General features: G+C 36.9%; 3 protein-coding genes and 1 long non-coding RNA gene across 5 annotated transcripts; 2 read left to right on the top strand and 2 right to left on the bottom strand.

The window, feature by feature from the left end:
• LOC18778564 (ABC transporter B family member 9) lies at window positions 337-6,037 on the bottom strand. Of its 2 annotated transcripts, XM_007214500.2 has the most exons (12): window positions 5,446-6,037; window positions 4,983-5,037; window positions 4,719-4,894; window positions 4,400-4,621; window positions 4,057-4,295; window positions 3,417-3,942; window positions 3,004-3,277; window positions 2,255-2,921; window positions 1,951-2,179; window positions 1,602-1,868; window positions 1,252-1,515; window positions 337-1,161 (listed from the first exon to the last, which is right to left on the bottom strand). In XM_007214500.2, the coding sequence occupies exons 1-12, from the start codon at window positions 5,689-5,691 to the stop codon at window positions 514-516; spliced, it is 3,813 nt and encodes a 1,270-aa protein (XP_007214562.1). In that variant the 5' UTR covers window positions 5,692-6,037; the 3' UTR covers window positions 337-513. The 2 variants fall into 2 exon arrangements, with proteins under 2 accessions (XP_007214562.1, XP_020417121.1); XM_020561532.1 differs by lacking the exon at window positions 337-1,161 and having other exon boundaries at window positions 1,358-1,514; window positions 1,600-1,868.
• LOC109948473 lies at window positions 8,218-11,453 on the top strand. The gene is made up of 2 exons (XR_002271105.1): window positions 8,218-9,637; window positions 11,202-11,453. It is a non-coding gene; the product is annotated as an uncharacterized LOC109948473 (long non-coding RNA).
• On the bottom strand, window positions 11,380-13,137 carry LOC18781193 (xyloglucan endotransglucosylase/hydrolase 2). The gene is made up of 3 exons (XM_007211718.2): window positions 12,500-13,137; window positions 12,177-12,370; window positions 11,380-11,945 (listed from the first exon to the last, which is right to left on the bottom strand). Exons 1-3 carry the CDS (start codon window positions 12,953-12,955, stop codon window positions 11,555-11,557), a joined length of 1,041 nt encoding a protein of 346 aa, XP_007211780.2. The 5' UTR covers window positions 12,956-13,137; the 3' UTR covers window positions 11,380-11,554.
• On the top strand, window positions 18,365-20,588 carry LOC18778726 (protein SRG1). Its single transcript, XM_007214401.2, has 4 exons — window positions 18,365-18,717; window positions 18,879-19,123; window positions 19,320-19,644; window positions 20,006-20,588. The coding sequence occupies exons 1-4, from the start codon at window positions 18,442-18,444 to the stop codon at window positions 20,249-20,251; spliced, it is 1,092 nt and encodes a 363-aa protein (XP_007214463.1). The 5' UTR covers window positions 18,365-18,441; the 3' UTR covers window positions 20,252-20,588.

Raw genomic sequence — 20,810 nt, 5'->3', positions numbered from 1 at the left:
CCTTTTCTGTAAAACCCAAATTCAAACCTTTAAATATAAATAATATATAAAATAAAGCTTTAACAGTAAAGTAAAAATAAAGAAACAAATAATAGATAAGAAAAACAAGTCAAAACTAAGAAAGTAAGCCTAGAGTGGTGAAAGCATGTGGAAGACGCTGCCTTAAAGCTTTTATAGACATCCAACACTTACAACCTCCAGACACATTAAACTAGAAAAATTAAGGCGATGAATAGAAAATAAAATTAGAAAATTAAACAATTTTAACTCCCATAATAAATAAAAGAAAACAGCAAAATATTAAAACAAAAAATAAAACGTTAAAGTTTAAAATCCTTTTTTTTTTTTTTGACGAAAAAATCCTTTCAAATAACAAGAAGTTGTACAGGTACTACACCCATGTTCGTCCAAACAAACCTTAAAACATCTTAAGCTAACACTTTCTCTAATCACACATCCACTGAATGTGTGCCACAGTCTGTAACACTAGCTAGGATTTTACTCAAGTTCTGGTTATGTACTTGAGCTGGAATGAAGTGCCACCAAAGATGCATAAGCACCATCAGTGATCTTCATTAGAAATTCGTGACTTCCCTTCTCTGCAATCACACCATTCTTCACCACTGCAATTATGTCTGCTCCTTTTATCGTGGTGAGGCGGTGTGCAACAACAACGGTTGTTCTGTTCACAATAACACTGTCCAATGCATCTTGTACTATGCGTTCGGACTCTGCATCCAGTGCGCTTGTAGCTTCATCAAGTAAAAGGATTTTGGGGTCCTTGAGTATGGCCCTTGCAATGGCGATTCTTTGCTTCTGCCCTCCTGATAACTGAACCCCTCGTTCGCCTACTGAGGTGTCATAGCCTTGAGGCAATGAAGATATGAAGTTGTGTGCGTTTGCTGCTTTGGTGGCTACTATGATCTCTTCCTCAGTAACATCTCCTTGCTTGCCATAAGCGATGTTGTCACGAATGGATTCGTTGAAGAGAACTGGTTCTTGACCAACCAACCCAATCTGCTGCCTCAGCCAGTTCAGCTTGAACTTTTGGATGTCCATTCCATCTAATAGTACATGACCTGAATCAGGATCGTAGAATCTCTCTATGAGGCCTATTACTGTTGACTTCCCACTGCCACTCTCCCCAACCAAAGCAACTGTCTGCAGATGGAATCCGAAGCTAAGCATGCATATAACTCAAAGAAGTAAACAAGAGAGACAGAGCTATAACAGAGTGGTGGTGGTAATTACCTTTCCGGAGGGCATTTTCAAACAAATGTCTCTAAATATCTGCACATCTGGACGTGTAGGATACTTAAAGCTGACATGTTCTAGCTCGATTTCTCCAACTAAGGTCGATAGTGTGGTGCCCTTATCGCTGCTTGAGTCAATCTTTGGCTTGCTCTCTAGAATTTGAAATATTGAAGCAGCTGAGTCCTTGGCTTTGTTGGAGTCAGGAGCCATGCCAGTAGCTTGTGAAACCCCCATTGCTGACATGGTTAGAGCAAAAAAAACCTGCAAGCAACGATTTGTTAGAATTGGAGCAAAAGAACTTGTCAATGAAAGCAAGAGGAAAGGAACAAGCACAGCTAAAATCCGACCTTGAATACTTGTTCAAATGTAGCTTGGCCGTGTTTCACAAGAACAGCTCCAACGTAGAAAATTAACGCATTTGTGCAGAACATTAAGAAAAACGAAAACCCAAAACCTGCACCACTTACTACTCCTAACCGTACTCCTTGTTTCATGGGAGCATCACACTTCTTCTGGTATGCATCCATCACCTTCTTCTCAGAACAAAATGATGCAACAGTTCGGATGCTACCGATTGCATCGTTTGCCACTTGACTGGCTTCTTCATACATAAGCTGCAGATTTTCAAAACATTACATGTACATTCACCACCACATTGTAATTGGAAAAATAAAGAACTCTTGGGGCAAGACTGACCTTGGCATCTGCACTGAACCCTTTAAGAAATTTGGTCTGAAGTGTTCCTTGCAAAATCAACAATGGAGACACAGCTAAAATTAGAAGCGCCAGTTTCCAGTTAGCTGTGAAACCTATAATCAACCCTGCTAAGATTGTTGCTATATTCTGTGCAAGCAAGGCTAAGGCATCACCAACAAGACTCTTGAGAGTTGAAGCATCAGAAGATAACCTTGCACCAATGGCACCACTGGAAGCACAAAAGATTTCAGTTTGAATATTAATAGTTAAAAGCTCATAAAAATTACTGGTTTTTTTAACACACCTTGAATTTGCAGGGTCGTCAAACCAACTGATTTGTTGGTAAACAACCTTCTCGAATGTCAAGGAACGAATCCGCTCTATCAATTTCCCACCTGCAACTCCGAAGAAGAAATTCTGCACCGGAATCACAACCAGAGAAATGCAACCCATACCTACATACACTCCTGCCCACTTTTTGGAGTCCATGCGTAGCTCATTATGGGGTTCGTAGAACATCTTAATGGCTTTAGAAAGTAGTAAGCCAAAGACAGGGAAAAGTACTCCATGCCCTGCTGCAGCAATGGCTCCAAGCAGCAAAACTGGAACCTCAGGTTTGTTCAGGGTGGCCAGCCTTCTTATTGAAACTCTTTTACGATTGTCAAGATCAGCCTTAGTTCTTTCATGATCCTCCTCATCTCCTACTTCAGTCTCTTGGATATTATGTGGACCAGGAATACCAAAGCCAATAGTGAAAGAACGGCGGCTACCTGAGGAACCTCTGCTTAAAGATCTCCCCATTGATGATCTCCGGCTCCCAGAACTGAGCAAAGTCCTATCTATATCTAAACTGGTAATGATTTCATCCATGTCAGAGGTTTGTGCATCATTTTCCACACGAGCTCCTTCTTGCAGGCGAATGAGTTGGCTGTAAGCCCCTTCTGGATCTTTCGTCAACTCTTCATGAGTCCCTATAATCAAAGCAATGACAATGTTTTCTGGGGGAACAAGTTTTGGTGTAAATTCAAAATCATAGTGCAGGCATGGCCTTACCTTTTTCCACAATTTTCCCTCTATGCACCACTGCTATGCAATCAGCATTCCTAATAGTTGACAAACGATGTGCAACAACTATGGTTGTCCTATTTGACATCAAGTTCACCAGTGCATCTTGAACAATCTTTTCGGATTCAGCATCCAGGGCGCTTGTTGCTTCATCAAGCAGAAGTATTCTTGGGTTCTTTAAAATGGCTCTTGCAATTGCAATTCTTTGTTTTTGCCCACCGGATAGAGATGTTCCATGCTCACCTACCATCGTGTCGAGACCCTGTGAAGAAAACACAGAATTTTCCATCACATACATCAATCTCTAAACAAGAAAAATGTCAAAGTAGACAAAGCACATGGTTGACAGACCTGAACTTTATTATGAGCATGAAAGACTGCATTAAAAAAAGTGGGGTTACCTGGGGAAGCTTATCAATGAACCTTGCTGCATTTGCAAGCTCAGTTGCTCTTCTGATCTCCTCCTCAGTTGCATTCTCCTTCCCATATGCTATGTTCTCCCTTATAGTTGTTGTAAAGAGATTAGGTTCCTGACTAACCAGCCCAATCTTCTCCCGTATTGATTTAAGCTGCAACTTCTTCAAGTCCACACCATCTATAAGTACTTGACCAGCTTCTGGATCATAAAACCTTTCTACTAGGCCGATTACTGTTGACTTCCCACTTCCACTCTGCCCAACCAAAGCAGTGGTTGTTCCACTTGGAACATGCAATGTGAACCCAGCAAAGATCTGCACATCTGGCCTGGCAGGGTACCTGAAATCCACGTCTTTGAGTTCAACCTCACCTTTAATATCTTCCAGTACAATTCCACTAGTATCATAGGGATCGATCTTCGGAGTACGTTTGATGGTCTCGAGCATTTTATATGCTGCAGCTTTCCCTGATGCAAATGCATTCAAAGATGGTGGTGTCTGACCCAGAGATCTATGCCAACAAGCCAGAACCAAATGTGTCAGATTGAGAAATCTCATATATACTCTAAACAATGTACATTATCATGCTATTGTATCGTTGAATCGGGGCAGATGGTATACTTACATTCCACCAGTCATGATTGCAAATATAACATTGATGACTTGGCCTCCATTGTATCCATTTTTTATGATCATTTTGGATCCATACCATATGGCAAGCCCATAAGTGCAAAAGATAATAAGCATTAATGTACCAAGTCCAGTTCCTGTGGCTAACCCTTGTTGAACCATGGTATTGTAGGCAATTTTTATCTTCTGGTTGTATTTGTCTATTGCTCTCTTCTCCCCGGTGAAAGATGCAACCTTGCATAGTTTTTTTTGTTTATCAAATATTAATCAAGACATGCACAATGCAGTTAAATTATTTACTCTGGTGAGTTAAAAGCGACATAACATCAAGGCCTTACTGTTCTAATGGATCCAACTGTTTGTTCCACTATATTGCTAGCTTCTGCATAAGCAGACTGTCCGCGGGTTGACATTTTCGAAACGATCATTGACATAGCTCCACCCGCAAGGACCATTGCAGGGATGCAGGACAGCAAGACAAGGGTGAGCTGCCAACCTTTGACAAAAGCAATCACAAAGCCACCAATAAAAGTTGAAAGAAGTTGTATGAACTTCCCCACCTGCCACAAATAAACAAATTATTAACAAATTAATCATAGTTAAGAAAACCTGTTAGATGTTTAGACCTGAAAATCAAGACTTCAAGTGAAGTAGCACCTTTTCCCCCATTGCATCTTGAATGAGAATGGTGTCCCCTGACATCCTCCCAATGATCTCTCCAGTGTTAGTTTCAGTGTCAAAGAAGGCAATGTCCTGCCTTAGTATTGTTTTCAAGTACAAGCCTCGAATTCGAGTGGCTTGTCTTTCTCCTGTCACCATCCAACATGCAACCTCTGCAATATTTCATCGCAAAATGGTAAAATTTAATGAATCCAAACAACTGCATACATTGAATTAATTAAAGATAATCCACAAACTTACGTATAAATGCTGCAATGCCCGTGCCAATAGCCAAATACACAAACTTTAGCGACACCTGGAAAAAAAAGATACAAGGAGGACAAATTTCAAAATTGGGATGTAGTGTTTGCATGATAACGGAAGCTCATGAGTTGTGTTTTGTTTGACACGTATATATAGTGTTCAGTAGCTTCCATCAACAACAACACCAACTGGCAAAATGAAATGAAGATGAAATTAGGCAATGTATTCACATTGTATATGGTCGCCGTGCTTTTTGGCTTCATATGATTAAGACTCACCGCAAAACCATAACAACAACAATTAAGGCTAGAAAAAGAAAAAGATCAGCAAACAACCCAAAAAGAAAAAGGAAAAAACCAATAAGAATCTTGATTTTCTTTTATATACACAAAGAAATATTGTTCTTGTTCTTGGGTCGATACAAAAAAATATATATAAAACATATGAATAATGCATGTACCTTAGAAACCATGGGGACGATATCGGCAGGATCTGTGGCACCAAAGGTGTCGATGAGATTGCCAAAGATAAGGGCCATGAGAGGCTGTGAGAGTCCATTGCCTGCGGCACATATCGACCCAACTATCATCAAAACAACGTCCAATCGATCTGCAAACCTGAAGAGCTTATAGAAGGCAACTCTTTGGTTGTCTTGATATCCTTTCCCTTTCCCATCAACCTCTCCTCCTCCTCCTCCTCCTTCCATGGCCAGGCTCTCTGTCTCTCTCTCTCTGTCTCTCTCTCTCTCTCTGCTTTGTTGTTATCTAATGAGGAGATATGCGAGTGGTACGTGGTTTTTTTTTGGAAGTAGGAGGGAGGAGGACGAGAGGTGGAGCTGCACGAGGACAAGTGGTTTGTGGACTTTTTATGTGTACATATATCAGAGTCCTACTAATCAGCGGCTACGTTAATTTTCTCTTCTTCCTCACTCTATGCCTATTTTTTTTCAACTTTCCCTTTTTTTCTTTCCTCAATTTAATTTAATAAAAATTCATTTTCACTAAAAGGTTGTTTTAAGGTGAGAAACTCTTATCGTTTCCATTTAAATTGAGTTTAATAAATAAAACAAAAGCAGTTGAGAACAGCATTTGATTAGGAAAATCCAACCATTGATGTGACAAAAAGCTGAAAACCAAGTACCAGATTTTGTTGAAATGAACTTAAGTGGTTGAGAGACAGGGGAAAGAGTGAAGAAACAACAAGAGAAACAAACTCAGCCACGAAGCCATATACACTTGTCAGAATTAATTAACACTATAATAAGTGTTTATGGCTATTTAGTTTAACGGCATTTAATTTTTATTTTGTTCAAAAAATTATCGAGTTCATATTTTAAGAAGATTAAGAATTATTTATTTATTATTTTTGTTCTCGTTCTGAATTCAAATCTCATATACAATCACACTATGTAACTAATAAAAATATGGGCAAATTACTCAAATTGTCCTCAAACTTATACCCGATTTACATTTTGGTCTCTCAACTAAATTATTCGTTTAAATGGTCCATTAACTCTATATTATTCACTCCAGTGATTCTGCCGTCTAATTTTCTGTTAGATTTAACCTAATTTTAGGGTAAATAATGATCAATTTGCCCTTATATTTAACAAAATTATTAATAGAATGTAATGGTAGGACCAATAAAGCGAATAATATAGAGTTAATGGATCATTTGAACGAATAATTTAATTAAAAGACCTAAATATAAATTAAGTATAAATTTGAGAACCCTTTGAACAATTTACCCCAAAATAATTGTATGTGTCATCTTGTACATCATTTACTTACAAAAGTTTAGAAGAAAGATTTTTGTTGTCGAACATTATTGACACACACTTGGCTCTCCAAAGAGTTTGTAGTTGGTACACGAGTAAAGTGGGCCCCACAAACTCTGCTTGAGCCCCTCCCTCCTGCCCCCAAAAACCGAATAATAAATAGCTGCTTGTAGATCATAGAGTAGCCTTTGGTCCATTTCATTTTTATTAGGTGTATGCCAAACTTCGCACCAGAATTGAAAGCGAAATATTAGAAGAAGAAAAAAAGGTTATTAATTGCCACTTAAAAACGATATTATAAAACTAAAAATAGATGTAGAGTGCAATTCAACTACAACTTCGTTAATAAGAGAAATAAAATAAATAAATAAAGGGAACCCTAAACCAACACGAGTTTGATTCAATTGATAAGGTCCTTGTATTTTGTGTGTGTTTGAATTCCGTTGTCAACAGTTCCGTATTTGTGGGTACATCCGAAAAAGAAAAAAAAAGTTTGAAATTTGCCTTAACTCTTAGTGTGGGGGTAGTCTCTCCCTCCCCTAAGCTTTTGCTCATAAAAAAAATAAAGAAAACCCTAGAACTTTCCTTCTTTCTTTCTTTTTTTCTTTTTCTAACAATAGGTCATTATTGTGGTGTTATCATTTTTCATTACATGCACCAATAGATACGTGCTCCATAATCATGTGTGAACATTATGCTTTTATGCCTTTTTATTTTTTATTTTAATGAATTGTCTTTCGATCGTACGTGTTAAAAAAATAGTACCATTAATTGATAGTATGAATCATAAGGGACCTCGATTTACAAGTCAATGCATTTTTCCATTAGGCTAGACCTCGTTGACATCATTAGAGTAAATTTAAGTTGCACAATACACTATATAGCTAGGTTAACACATCCATAAATTAGTGGGGCTGCCGGCAGCCAACATTAATAGAGGAATTAATTTTTGTCAACATTTTTTGTTTTAAACAAAAATGAGGATTATGGGGTTTAAATAAAAAAAAAAAATTTAGAAATTTCCCTTCCCTTTCTTTTGGTTTGGTAAGATTTGGGTTAGTTATACCATGGCCCAATATAAGTAGCGTCACAACTTTCCTATGGCCTGGGCCGGCATTGCATGAGGACTCTATGAATGCGATGGGCCCCAACAAGAGTTTTGCATGCCGTGGATTTCCGGGCCTGTATTTCATCACGTGTGTTGTTATATGAATTATGGGAAATATTAAATTTATTAAACAGTTACTTACAAAATTTATTTATTTTTATGGAAAGGGAATTTACACTCATACCACATAAATAATAATATTATACGCATTGTTGTAATTTTCCACTTGAAAAAAAAGGGTTGAGTTCATTTTCTACCTTAATTAAAATTTCTTGAGATTTTAAGGACAAATCCTTTCATGCCATTTTAATTGGGATGTTGTTGGTAATTAGCTTGGGTCTCTTATGAAAAAAAAAAAACTAAAAAAATATGTCAGTATGTGACATATGGTTAGTTCTGTCGATTTTACCATTCAGAAAATGATGTGCGCGTCACGTGTGACTTTTGAAAAATAGTGTGCAACGACATCTCGAACATAAAAAATACTCTTCAAGAAGGGACGTGTGGTGTGTGATACACACAACTTTGAAGATGAAAAAAATAGATTGAGTTATGTTATGAATAACACATTGCAATAGAGTTTTGAATGAAGTGGCAAATGCACTGACGGATCTAGTCATGTTTTGGGTAGGCAGCTGCCTATTCGAAAATTGTTCAAAAATTAAAAAAGGTAGATATGAATCAATAAGACCAAGGAAAAGAGAAAGGGAAGAAGAAAAAAGAGAGAGAGAGAGAAGGAATCAACAAGCCAAGGGAAAAGAGGAAAAAAAGAAAGGGGGGAGAGAGGGAGAAAGATGAGGAAGGGACAAAAGTGACAGGGAGTCACGTGATTAGATATAGGTGGTATTGGACTCTATAATTATTTTATATTGAGTAAAATTGTTTGGACACCCAACTTTTTTGTACACCCTAGCCCAATTTCTTGTACACTAGAGCCTAGATTTTTTTGCGATAGATGCTAATTGTTTTTACATATATTAATTATTATTATTTTTATCAAAATGGATTTGATTCTTTTTTTCTTTTTTTTCTTATTTGATGGATGATCATAACATGATGGATGCAATATCAATTTTATTATTTATATTATTTTAATCATCGTATCAGTGGTGCTATATATGTATCCTAATTTTTAGAAATTTCTTATATCAGTGTACCTGTACTCATATCCATGCAACGTATAAGTTCTGCTTACTCAAATCCGCCATTGGGCAAATGAGTTCAAATTTGGTTTTTGTTTTTGTTTTTCAGTTGTAACAACGCCTATAATCACAGTGGTGTTAGTGTAATTTGGTTGATTATTCCCACGAAGGAAGAAACGAAGTTATTGTGAAGCATCGGTCTAAAACTAAAAGTGTAAAGCGCGGGGCTGGGTTTGTTCTCTCCACTTTCATTTTCAAACCAAAACAAAATACCTCGGATTCGCGAACTAAAAAAGTACACATAAACAAAGCATTACTCGTTATCAAACCAAACCAAACCAAACCGAGGCAAAGCAAACCCCCCAAAACTTCACTGTCTGCCTCTGGAATCGTGCTATGGAAGCCCATTCTTCTCTCACCCTCCCTTCTCTTAAAACCCGCAAAAACGCCACTTTTTTCTTCTTTCTCTTCTTCATACAAACCACATTTCCCCTCTTTCTCTTTGTTCTACCAGAGACTAGGGTTTAAACATGTCTTCTGCTTCTCACTCCCAAACCCACCTTGGCCATGGCCTTCACCATAATATTCTACTGCACTCGTCTGAGACTTGCCTTGTTCAAAAAGGGTACCTTCTTTAGCTTTCTCTTTTAATCTCTTCTGTTTATTGAGCTGAATGTTTGCTATAAAAGCCCATTTCCCCTGTTTTTTTTTGTTTTTTTGTTAGGCCTTCCAAGGTGATTGAGAAAATGCATGGTTTGTTGATAGTGGGCTGTTATGTTTTTGTCAATTTATAAATTTAGTGATCAGATTTCATTAGACATACCTTGTAGGGTTCTTTGATACAGACAGAAGAATAGTCTTTTAAAGTTTTTTTTCTTCTTATGTTCAAATTTCACTTCTCATTTTTCTAGTTTCATATGACAATGCTGATTTTCACTTTCATTTTAGTTCAGCTCATTTTGTTCCCTCGAAATTGTGAGTTTTTAGGAATTGAAGAGAAAAAGATCATGTGGGATCATGTGGGCTTCTTTTAATTGCATCAACCTCCTTTAGGATACACCCTTTTCCCTTAAGAATTCAATACAATCCTAAAATTAGGGGAGAAACTTTGACCATTGAGGTAATTAGTTCAGAGGAAGAGAGACAGATGTGTCTCCAAAGTCATAACTCTCCCATGTGTTATAGTATTCTAGATGGGGAAGATATCACGAGGACGAGGAGAGAGAGGGAGAGCGAGAGGAGGGAGATTATGAGATGATGCACGCATGTGGGGTGTTCCTTTGTGTTCTAAGAAAGAAGTAACATGAAGAGTTAGAATGAAAATTTTACGGATATCTGTTGCAACCACTTTGTTTATCTTTTGCAAATGTGTGTACGACGATTATCAAATTAATCTGTGGTTTTGGTTCGGTTCTAAAAGTTTAAGGACAAGGGCTAGTAGATGTCAATGTTGCTTTTGACTGTGTTAATATTGGATTTCAAATTCTGAAAATTCTCAAGGTGAGCTTAGAGGCACATTAAGCCTTTCAATATTGAGACCCGTAGAGATATATCTGTATAAAAGACTATTCATATGTACCTTGTTGATATGAAAGCCCATGCATTTGTATCTTATTGTTGGAGTGGGCTTAAGGGTACAAAGGGCACATGCATCTGTACCTTATTGATGCAATATGCCATGATCAAGGGGAAAATAGTACTAGAAAGAGAGATGATTCAAGCCATAACATAACAGTTGGGAGACATGGGCTTAGCCAAGTTGGCTAGAGCGGATGTGCTCCCCACTCTGCACTTCACCCGCGTTCGAATCCTCCTCCGCGTAGTTTAGATTAGATTAAAGTAGAGTATCGCTTGTATACAATTTTCTGTCATATTTATTGATGCCTTCTTGCTTTGTATTTACTAAGTGGCTGGTTATTTGGGCCTAATAGAATGGGGTCAATGTTTTGAACTAGTTTGGTTCTGTTTTTGTAGTTTGTTTTTGGTTTATTCTTGGGCCAAAGCAATAATCTCCACTGGTGTGCCTTTACTTGAACTGTACTCGTGAGATACCTCAAAACCTATTGCTTGAGTGCAATGCATTCTCACCACTATGGTTTGCTGACAAATAAACAACCATCAAATTTTTAGGTCGTGTGTTGCTGGTTCTTTGGAGTTTTGTTTCACTTACACTTGTTGTATTTGATCAGTTGTAGGTTCAGAGACAGAGATGGTTGCTCCAAGGAATGTGCTCCATTCCAACATTGTACATGAAAGATTTTCCTTCTTTTAAGGTACTGTTGGGTTTATGTATTTGAAATACATAAGAGGGTTTGGAAGTGGGGAATGAAGCCAGTTGGTCCGTGTAGCATAGTTAGAATTGTAATAAATAGAATTTTAATATTTTTTTGGATAATATACTTTTCTGCTGCAATTTCAAGTTTTATTGTCGTTTTATTTTACATGCAGAAAGCCACATGCCATTTTATACTGTGCAATGGAAATACTGTGTTTTACGTACTGTGAATTATATTACAAAAGAACCTAGAACCCTGTCTAGAACTTAGAACCTAGAACGCCTGCACTCCCTTGGACGACCCTGAGGAAATCGCTTCAGATCAGAGCAATAGTTGTAAATCATGAAGTACTTTTGAACCCACCTCAGTCTTCTACGACTATTTGCATCCAGCCCTTGAGTCTGCCAAGCATTATTTTTATTATTTGCACATGAAGATGAACCCTTTGACCAAACACAAGCATTAGCTTTGAAGTTTCTGTAGAAGGCTGTGAAAGGAGCTTTGGACCAGTCTGTTTTCACTAGGCCACCTTTTGTAGCCCATTGGTCTGCGTTCCACAGGCTTGAGTATAGCTTCATGGGTTGTCTCTTGGGAAATGGAACCCCATACGATTCTCCATTGTCGAACACTCTTATGGGGATATTGTCCACTAAGAATCTGCATTGAAAATGCCAAAAAGGGTAGCAATTAGCATGTCATTATAGAATTGAGAAACTGCTAGAAATGTGTTCGACAATGTGATAGCAGCATGTAAGAACGAGAATCTGATAGAGATGTGATCGACAAATGTGACAATAATTAGTATGTTATGAGAAAAAGGAGGAATTGAGGGAGATGTGATACACAATGTGATTCTCAATATTTAGTAATGATATGCAACTGTCTTACATTATACGCTGAGGGTTCCAAAGAAAAGAGTAGGTGTGAAAATCTTTTGTTGGGTCGAACCAGAGGTAGAATTGTTGCTCTCTGTCCGCTTTCCCTTGAGTGTACACATTGGTGTGCACAATATAAGGGTCTCCACTCAAGTTCCCCAAGAACTCAAAATCAATCTCATCGCGGTTTGGCCCTTCTGAAGACAACTGCAAGGGGTCCCAAAAATGAAAACACAATCACAAGTTCCATAATCACTCATTAATAAGTTGTTTTACTGCTTTCTTAAACACTAATTGAAAAGGGTAATCTTTGTTTTGGCTAATAAACAAACTCACATAGTAAGCGGTGACGGTTCCTGCAGAGTTTCCAGCAACAAGCTTGAGCTGCATGTCGATTCTGCCAAAGAGGTATTGTCTCTTGGATTGGAAGCCAGAACCAGAGGCCTGGTCCAGTGAAAGCGTCAGAAGGCTACCTCCACTGAGTATTTTTGCACGATGGTCACCCCATATTAGGTCAAAATCTTGGTAGAAGTTGCCAGCTGAAGAGGCGGCCATAAAAGAACAGAGAAAGAGAGAGATCAAGATCAAGTTTGGAGCCATGTTTGATAAGTGTGTGTGTGTTTTTTTTTGAGTATCTGAGTGGAGAGAGCAGCTTAGATATATAAAGAAGTGTGTGGATGAATGTCTTTTTCTGGCTATATATCTGGGCCAATGTTGCCCGAGGAATAATATTTGATAGATGAATCTGATGTATATATGTTTCTGTTTGTGTAGATTATATATACAGTACATATTAGAGAGATGTAGATTAGAGAGATTGTGTAAGGGACGCGTGTGGTTTTAGAACACAAAAGAAGTCACCCAAGCAGTACAGAAGAGAATGAGCTGGCTCTAGCTAATTTAGCAATCTTCTCAAAGTTGTGACCCGCCATGTGTTGGCATTAGGCAATGGTATAAAAAGGATATGGCTTTGCTTCAAATTTATGTGTGTAAAGACAAATTAATAACCTTTTTTTTTTCTTCTCCAAGTGGCACTTTGTTGATGCATGAAATTGTCATTGAATTCGGGTGAAATTCTCATTTACGATAGCTGTTAATTGTTGATATATAATTATTAGTTAATCGTTGATGCAAATGAGTTTTATTGTCGTTAACACGACTCTTAACTAAAGTATAGGTTGCTGGGTCTTACTTTTCTCCACTAATTAATCCGTTATTAGAGCGATCACCTTGAAGCTTTTAAACAAAGCATGCGTTTTGGTGGCAATTTTAATTTATATAATTGCATGATTTGGCTGCGGTTTCTTAGAAAGGAAATTCCATATTCCTTCTAGAGAGCTTTTTTCATTTTGGTCAAATATTCCTTAGAGCTTCGAAAAAAGGGATAGGAGGATCACTTCAGATTTGAGCTAAGCAACCCCAAAATCGAGAATGCACGTGAGTTGCATAACTTGCATTGTGTCAATACGAAGTATCTTTTTAAAGTTGGGGCTCGTTTGAGACTTTTTTTTTAGGCTTAAATGTTAAAATGGTCCCTGTGTTTTATCTTATAGGCCAATTTAGTCTTTGTGTTATCAATTTGGCCAATTTGGTCCTTGTGTTTGTATATGTTAGTCAATGTGATCCATTTCTTTAAAAATATAAAATTAATTATAAAAAAAAAACTGTAATTGATTATAAAATTTTAAATTCAAACTGAAAATGGAATATATTTCTTTTAAATTTCACCTTTCCCAATTTCGCGCACACACCTCAACCACCTCCCAAACCCAGCCACCCTCACCCTCACCATCACCACTCCAACCCCAAAATAGCCACCCTCACCACCATTCCAACCCACCTAAACTACAACAACTCTCTCTCTGTCTCTCTCTCTCTGACAAATCATGAAGATCATCATAGCCGGTCACTGTAAGCTTGACGGCTCTATTGCCAATTGATCATCTTGGCTGTAGCAAAAGTCGACGACATTCAGACCAATGGATTAGAGAGGAGAGAGAGAGATGAAGGGTAGAGTATGAGAAAATCTTAAACATAAGATACAAGAAAATTTGCAGCAAGAAAAGAGTAGGCATCAATTCTACTAAGAAACCTTTTTTTTTTCCTACAGGAATCGAGACCATTGGAGGTTGAGGTTGTGTGGGTTTTAATCATTTTAGCATTATTATTATTTGAGTTTAAATCTTTATAATTAATTACAAAATTTTAAATTAATTTTAAATGTTCTTTTTTTAGGTTTTAACATAATTTTGACCGAAATGATCAAATTTGTTAACAGATACAAACACAGGGACTAAATTGGCCAAATTAATAACACAATGGCTAAATTGGCCGATAAGGTAAAACACAGGGACCATTTCAACATTTAAACCTTTTTTTTAAGGAAATAGTTTTGTTTATAAGTGCTTTTATTATAAATTTTTTGAGTGTTTTTTGGAAAATTATTTGGGAGTGTTTTTTTAGAAAGCGCTTTTATGACTTAAAAATGCTTTATGAACTTTAATGCTAAACGATGTCAGAACCACTTTTAGTTGTAAAAAAATGCTTTTAACCATTTCAAAAACAGGCCTTAAGTCATTGGACTTGAGTCAAAGGATTGGCTAGGCTATATATGCGCAGGGCCTAACCACATATACATGCTCACTTATGGGCTTTTAGGTTTCTGGCTAAGCTGCGGTCATGTGACTTATCTGTTGGGCTGCTGTCTTGTAAATTCCATGCATCGCCTTTTCTTAATCAATGAAGTTTTGAACGCCCAAGTTAGATGGTCCAATCTTGTTTTCTTTCTCTTTTTCTTTTTCTTATATATATATAACTTTCAGTTTTCTTTTGTTTTTCTTGTGGGGTTTGAAATAGCTAGAATAATACTGTAGCCTAATCCTTCCTCTCCATTCCTATCCAAAAGAACCAATGCTCCGAGTGCTGCTAAGCTTTATATGATTTTCTTTTCAGAAAGTGGGGTTTGACTGTTGCGCTTGCGCTTCAAAGTCTTAATCTTGAATTTCTGCCGTTGTTTGGTTATTGTAAGGACTTGACCTAAATAAATATCAAGCCCAAATGAAGTTGAGGCACGTCCACCACTTTTTTCTCATCGTCTAATATGCCCTTTTCATGCCTCTAAACATTGAATTGATCATATTTCGAAGGCTAGCTGCCAAGTTTTACTATTACTAAGTTGAAGGGCCTAATCATGCCACTTGCAAATTTACTTTTTGTCAATGCGATATTAAACTACTCTAACGTAACAAGAAGGGTATCGAATCACGTGTAAATGACAGATACACTGCTTTCGTCAATAAGTAAAATATTAAGAAAAATTATAAATATAAAATTTAGAGATGCATTATCTCATCATGAAGCTAGTCAAATTGGAATATAATTCTTATTCAAATGTATTATCTCATTTAATCTTCCATATTAAACCACAAGTGGTATCCAACAATATCTTTTATTTGGCCTGAATCTGAATCTTTTAACCCAATGGTTATACTATGATCTCACACTCCCACCACCATTTGACCGTTCAAGTCCAAGATTTTCATACATATATGATCTCTGTGATCAAGATTTTTGTTTTGTTTTTGTGTTTTCTGCCAATGACATTTCAAATCCTCCACATGGTTTGACCAGTTCTACGATACATGCATATAGTAAGAATTCGTATACTAAGTCAAAAATGCTTTGAATGAGGTTAGTTCAGAATTGCATCAGCTTTAATTACTTTAGTCAATTCAAATAATTAATTAACCTCACAGTACATCCATATCCTCTTATCGTTTAAATTTGTCCAGTGAAAAAAAGATATTGATTTACAAATCAGAAGTTTCAGGTTCAAATTTCCACAGCATTATAGTTGTCTGTGTGAAAAATCCACATCCCTTTTAGTTTAGACTATCACTTATACTATATAAAAATAAAAAAAAAGATTTGTCCACCAGCAAATACTCTATACATGTACCCCTTGGGGCTATCCAAAAGGAACAGGCTTATAAAAGTGGCTATCGCCCACAATATAGTAGTGCCCTGACCTTGAATGTAATGAAATTAATATGAATTCAATGGTTGAATTCAAATCATAACTTATGATGTAACTTCTTTAGATAGACTTTGATATCGTATCATAGTGTAATCTTTCAAGTGTATGTTTCGGAGGTTCTAGGCGGTCGCCTTTCCTGGTTATGCCTAAGGCCTCCTCTACTCTACCCTTGTAGAATACTTAAATCTTTTGTCGTATAATATGTCAAAACCAACAGAAATTTTTCTGTCATGCGTACGAATTTTGAACAAGTCCTGCTATAGTTAATCAATTAGTGGGTTATTAGTTAGCCTGCCGTGAAGATATATCAGATCATCATTACCACCATTAATATGGTTTGTATCAACACAAATTAGTCAAAGCACGTGTAGATTTAGATTCCATTACACGGCCCTTCAATCAGTTCAAACTGTTTTAAGAGATTTACCACTTCTAATTGGATTTTCTTTGTTTACTTTATGTAGTAACTTTGATCATCAGTTCTATATTATTGTCGGTTATGACTAATGCCTTGACTAACAACCATTATAATTACTTTCCAGGAGTTAATGAAACATGTATGTCACTCAACCATCATCCTTATTAGCATGCATGCATGGTATGTGTATGTATGCATGCATATCAAGATGACTGGGTGAAAATTTTCCATCACTGCTGACGATCGTTCCCATTATTTAAGTGAATTGAACATGTCCGCCCAATCAATTCATGATTAGCTTGTCTTAATCAGAAACGTGCTCTTAAAATACTAAACAATGAATTAACATTCGATTGGTACTCATAGTCAGACAACGTGTAAACAGTTTGCCGTAAACTATTACATGAGAGATCAAGAGTCAAATTACAGGTATCAGCTTTTATAGGAAAAAAATGGATCATTAAGCACGTTTTTATTATCCAGCAGATTAAACAATTCATTCCGTCAGTTCTGATTGAAAGAAACATCCATTAGGATCCATTACGCAACCTCAAAACTTGTTTTTAAATGTAGAAAATTGTGCATATAATTGTTACTGACACATATCATAGATAGTGTTGATCAGTAGAAGAACAGTCGAGTTAAAACCTGACATGTACACCTAAGAAAAATTATTCTCATTGATTTTATTAGATGTATGCAATCTTTTTCGAGGTGTTCTGAGTTGTAATAATAGTGTTTAAAATATCTCGGGGCTCTCTATCCGTTGTCACTTGATTTCGAGTTGGGTGCTAACATTCTAATATAGTATCGAAGCTACCTCCACATGGAAGACACAACGGTCCATCCCTTCCGTGTACAAATTTGTTTTCCTAGATTATATTGCAAAGAGATAAGGGAGGGCTAGCAGTCGACTGATGATAATACAGTTTGGTTTCATGATTCATGAGTGTTGCTAGACTAGAGTAACTGCTGAAACATGTATGCCAATTTGGTCAAAAGTCATCTATATATCTAAAAGGATTGTTCCCTGCAATTTTAACGCATTCATCAAATTTTTACGAAGCTCTGAAATCAATTTTGCACCCACGAATTTTATGGGATACTGGAAATGCACTCAAAATAACCTTTCCAACCATTTCTGTACTATTTTTGGGTCTAAATTTGACAAAAACAAAAGCGAACTCTTGTACTCTTTTTTTTCATAACAAAATTTGACATTAATTGGATCGATCTCTTAAAATCCTTAATGGATATATTATCTCATCTGGGTGGTTGAATACTTGAGTTCATCAATGGATTCATGAACATATGCTTTTATTTTTTTAGAAGAAACAAAGTGCATTATTCCTTCCTAAAAAATTACTCATCAAATGCATATCCTCTCACTTTCAATCTTTGAAGTTTTAATGTCACTACACTTTACATATCTTCCTTCTAGATACTTCTATTTTGACATATATATATCTCGTAACTTTTCTAGGGTTTCAATATAAAGGTGTTAATTAATCACAAACTTAAGTTAAAGTTGTAGAGAGAAATATTACTGTAATTTTGTATTACAAATATTTTGTCAATTGATCTCCATATAATTACTATATTCTAGTACTGCTTTGTGTAGCAGGACAGGAGTACAACAGCAACATGCATGAAACTAGAGGAGATGTAAATTCACATGTCTGCCTGAAAATCTGCAGATAGAAAAATGAGCCTAAACCTAGTATATTTACGGTTTTGCCATCCATTTTCTGCCTATATAAACATAGTGCACAGGTAGCCATAAATTTACACTAGAGCTATCACTAATCATATAAGAAATAAGAAATGGCATCAATATCGCAGCTACCAGCAGGCTTTGAGAACTCCAATTCACTCTTGAGCGTCCTGGAAATCACCAAACAGCCCCTCACTTCAGTCCCAGAATGTTATGTTCGTACCGTGGAACGAGAACCAGCCTCGTCTCTCTTTGATGGTCATAAGGGCACCTTCCCATCCATCCCCTCCATTGACATGACCAAATTAGTTAAGGCAGAAGCCTCAGACTTTGCAGATCAACTGGAAAAACTGCACTCAACTTGCAAAGACTGGGGCATCTTTGAGGTCTGTATTCGAAATATCTCAAATTTCTTAGACCCTGGTATACACTTTAATTCTTATATATTTCGTATATATAATATATTTATTTATCTCATTAATGGCAGTAGAGTTGGAGTGAAATATATATAATAATCAATCTTGCATGTTGTATTTGTTTTCTACAGTTGGTGAACCATGGAGTTAGCCCTACGCTGTTGGAGAAGCTGAAGCAGGAGATTGAAGAATTCTTTAAGCTTCCCTTGGAAGAGAAAATGAAATATAAGATCAGGCCAGGTGAAGTTGAAGGCTATGGATCCGTAGTCAACACCAAAGACCAAAAGCTTGACTGGGGTGACAGGGTCTACATGATAACCAACCCTATTCATCGAAGAAAGCCTTATCTCTTCCCAGAGCTCCCTTCATCCCTCAGGTACTCTCTCTCACACACTCTAAAAGATCTCGTATATATACAATCGTGTTCTCTCACATTCAAACGCTCAGATATCCGAGAAAAGTTATATACAACTGTTGTATGCAAGAATTTATATCTCCATGTGTATGCATCAAGTGCACATGCACTTAAACTTTTGATTCTTTGAGTTGACTTTTTTAATGGCATGTGCTAGGAATACCTTGGATTCATACTTGCTGCAAGTGGATCAGCTGGCCATGAGACTTCTTGGGTTTATGGGGAAGGCTCTGAAGATAGAGATGAGAGAGATGGAGGAGATGTTTGACGATGGGATGAGGTCAGTGAGGATGACATACTATCCTCCATGCCCACAACCAGAGCAGGTGATAGGGCTCTCGCCTCACTCAGATGCAACTGGGATCACTATCCTCAACCAGCTTAATGGAGTTGATGGTCTCCAAATCAAAAAAGATGGGGTTTGGATGCCTGTCAACTTCCAAAAAGATGCCTTTGTTGTGAATGTAGGGGACAGCTTTGAGGTTTGTCGTATTCTTATCTTCTTCATCCTTCTTTCTTCTACCGATCGATAGACCAAAATAATTAATTAAAGAGGAAAATAACTAAAGCAAAGGTGGTACATTGAACGTCTCTATAGTCAAAGTTTGTAGAAACCCCAACTAATACTTAAAGTGCATTTGGGCACAAGTCCTCTCTCTCTTGGAAGTGGGATTCAAACACAAGAGGGAGAATTGTTTTTATAGTCACCCGAGTTACAAATCCCTTACATCCTCATGTTTTATAAATTATATGCGTAAATCACACTATAGTATGAAAAATAATAATAATAAAGATTAATTTATTACTATACTTTATGTATTGAAGGTGTGTAAGTGTTTGTAGATTCTGAGCAATGGAGTATACCACAGCATTGAGCACAGGGCAATGGTGAATTCAGAGAAGGAAAGGTTGTCAGTTGCAATGTTCATAAATCCTAAGTTTGAGGCAGAGATTGGGCCTGCGAGAAGCTTGATAACCCCACAAAACCCACCACTCTTCAAAACGGTTGGGATGGAGAAGTACGTCAATGATTTCTTCTCCCGCTATAAGCTTGATGGAAAGTCATACTTGGATCAAATGAAAATCTAAAACCCTTGATTAATATATGGCCGATCGATCGATCCATATGATCAAGTCATATACATATAAGATATTGTGTAAAAATATATCACTGCATGGTGTGGGAAAAAAGTTGTGCATATAATGCACGGCAGCATGTGCTTAGCGTTCTTTTTGTATATATGACATCAACGCTATAGCTTCAATAAAAACATATCAATCTATGTCACAGACAGATGGTATGTTATGTGTGGAGTATTTGATTATAGTACATTGCCAATGTTTCAAACACTGGCTCGATCCCTATTTTGTATATTGTGTATAATCCTTTGTATGAAAGGAAATATGAAATGTGTGGTTGTTCTAAGTGATGAATTATCGTGTATCTTTTTATATACTAGAAACCATTAATGTACACATGCTATGTATGTTCGAAAGTATTCTACATCGAAAGATGAAAGCTTAGCTTATGAGCTTAAAAGATCTTGACCATCCTCATCCATTAGCAATTTACCTTACAAGATCTTGCTCACATTCTAATATGGTATTAGAACGGGCTATCCATTCCATGCCCCCACATGTTCACAAT

The sequence above is a fragment of the Prunus persica genome, chromosome G4 (genome assembly GCF_000346465.2).
Source record: "Prunus persica cultivar Lovell chromosome G4, Prunus_persica_NCBIv2, whole genome shotgun sequence".
NCBI classification, from domain to species: Eukaryota; Viridiplantae; Streptophyta; class Magnoliopsida; order Rosales; family Rosaceae; genus Prunus; species Prunus persica.
The sequence above is the reverse complement of the archived record's forward strand: the minus strand, read 5'-3'. Positions and strand labels throughout refer to the sequence as shown.

Excerpts from the sequence above, each read along its gene's own strand:
- LOC18778564 (XM_007214500.2), bottom strand. The coding sequence starts at position 5,691 with ATGGAAGGAGGAGGAGGAGGAGGAGAGGTTGATGGGAAAGGGAAAGGA. Across the intron at positions 4,622-4,718 it reads AAGATGCAATGGGGGAAAAG|GTGGGGAAGTTCATACAACT; the intron begins GTGCTACTTCAC and ends TATTTGTGGCAG. Across the intron at positions 2,922-3,003 it reads AGGGAAAATTGTGGAAAAAG|GGACTCATGAAGAGTTGACG; the intron begins GTAAGGCCATGC and ends CTTTGATTATAG.
- LOC18781193 (XM_007211718.2), bottom strand. The coding sequence starts at position 12,955 with ATGTACTGTATATATAATCTACACAAACAGAAACATATATACATCAGA. Across the intron at positions 12,371-12,499 it reads GAACCGTCACCGCTTACTAT|TTGTCTTCAGAAGGGCCAAA; the intron begins GTGAGTTTGTTT and ends GACCCCTTGCAG. Across the intron at positions 11,946-12,176 it reads TGGAACCCTCAGCGTATAAT|ATTCTTAGTGGACAATATCC; the intron begins GTAAGACAGTTG and ends TTTTCAATGCAG.
- LOC18778726 (XM_007214401.2), top strand. The coding sequence starts at position 18,442 with ATGGCATCAATATCGCAGCTACCAGCAGGCTTTGAGAACTCCAATTCA. Across the intron at positions 18,718-18,878 it reads AAGACTGGGGCATCTTTGAG|TTGGTGAACCATGGAGTTAG; the intron begins GTCTGTATTCGA and ends TGTTTTCTACAG. Across the intron at positions 19,124-19,319 it reads GAGCTCCCTTCATCCCTCAG|GAATACCTTGGATTCATACT; the intron begins GTACTCTCTCTC and ends GGCATGTGCTAG.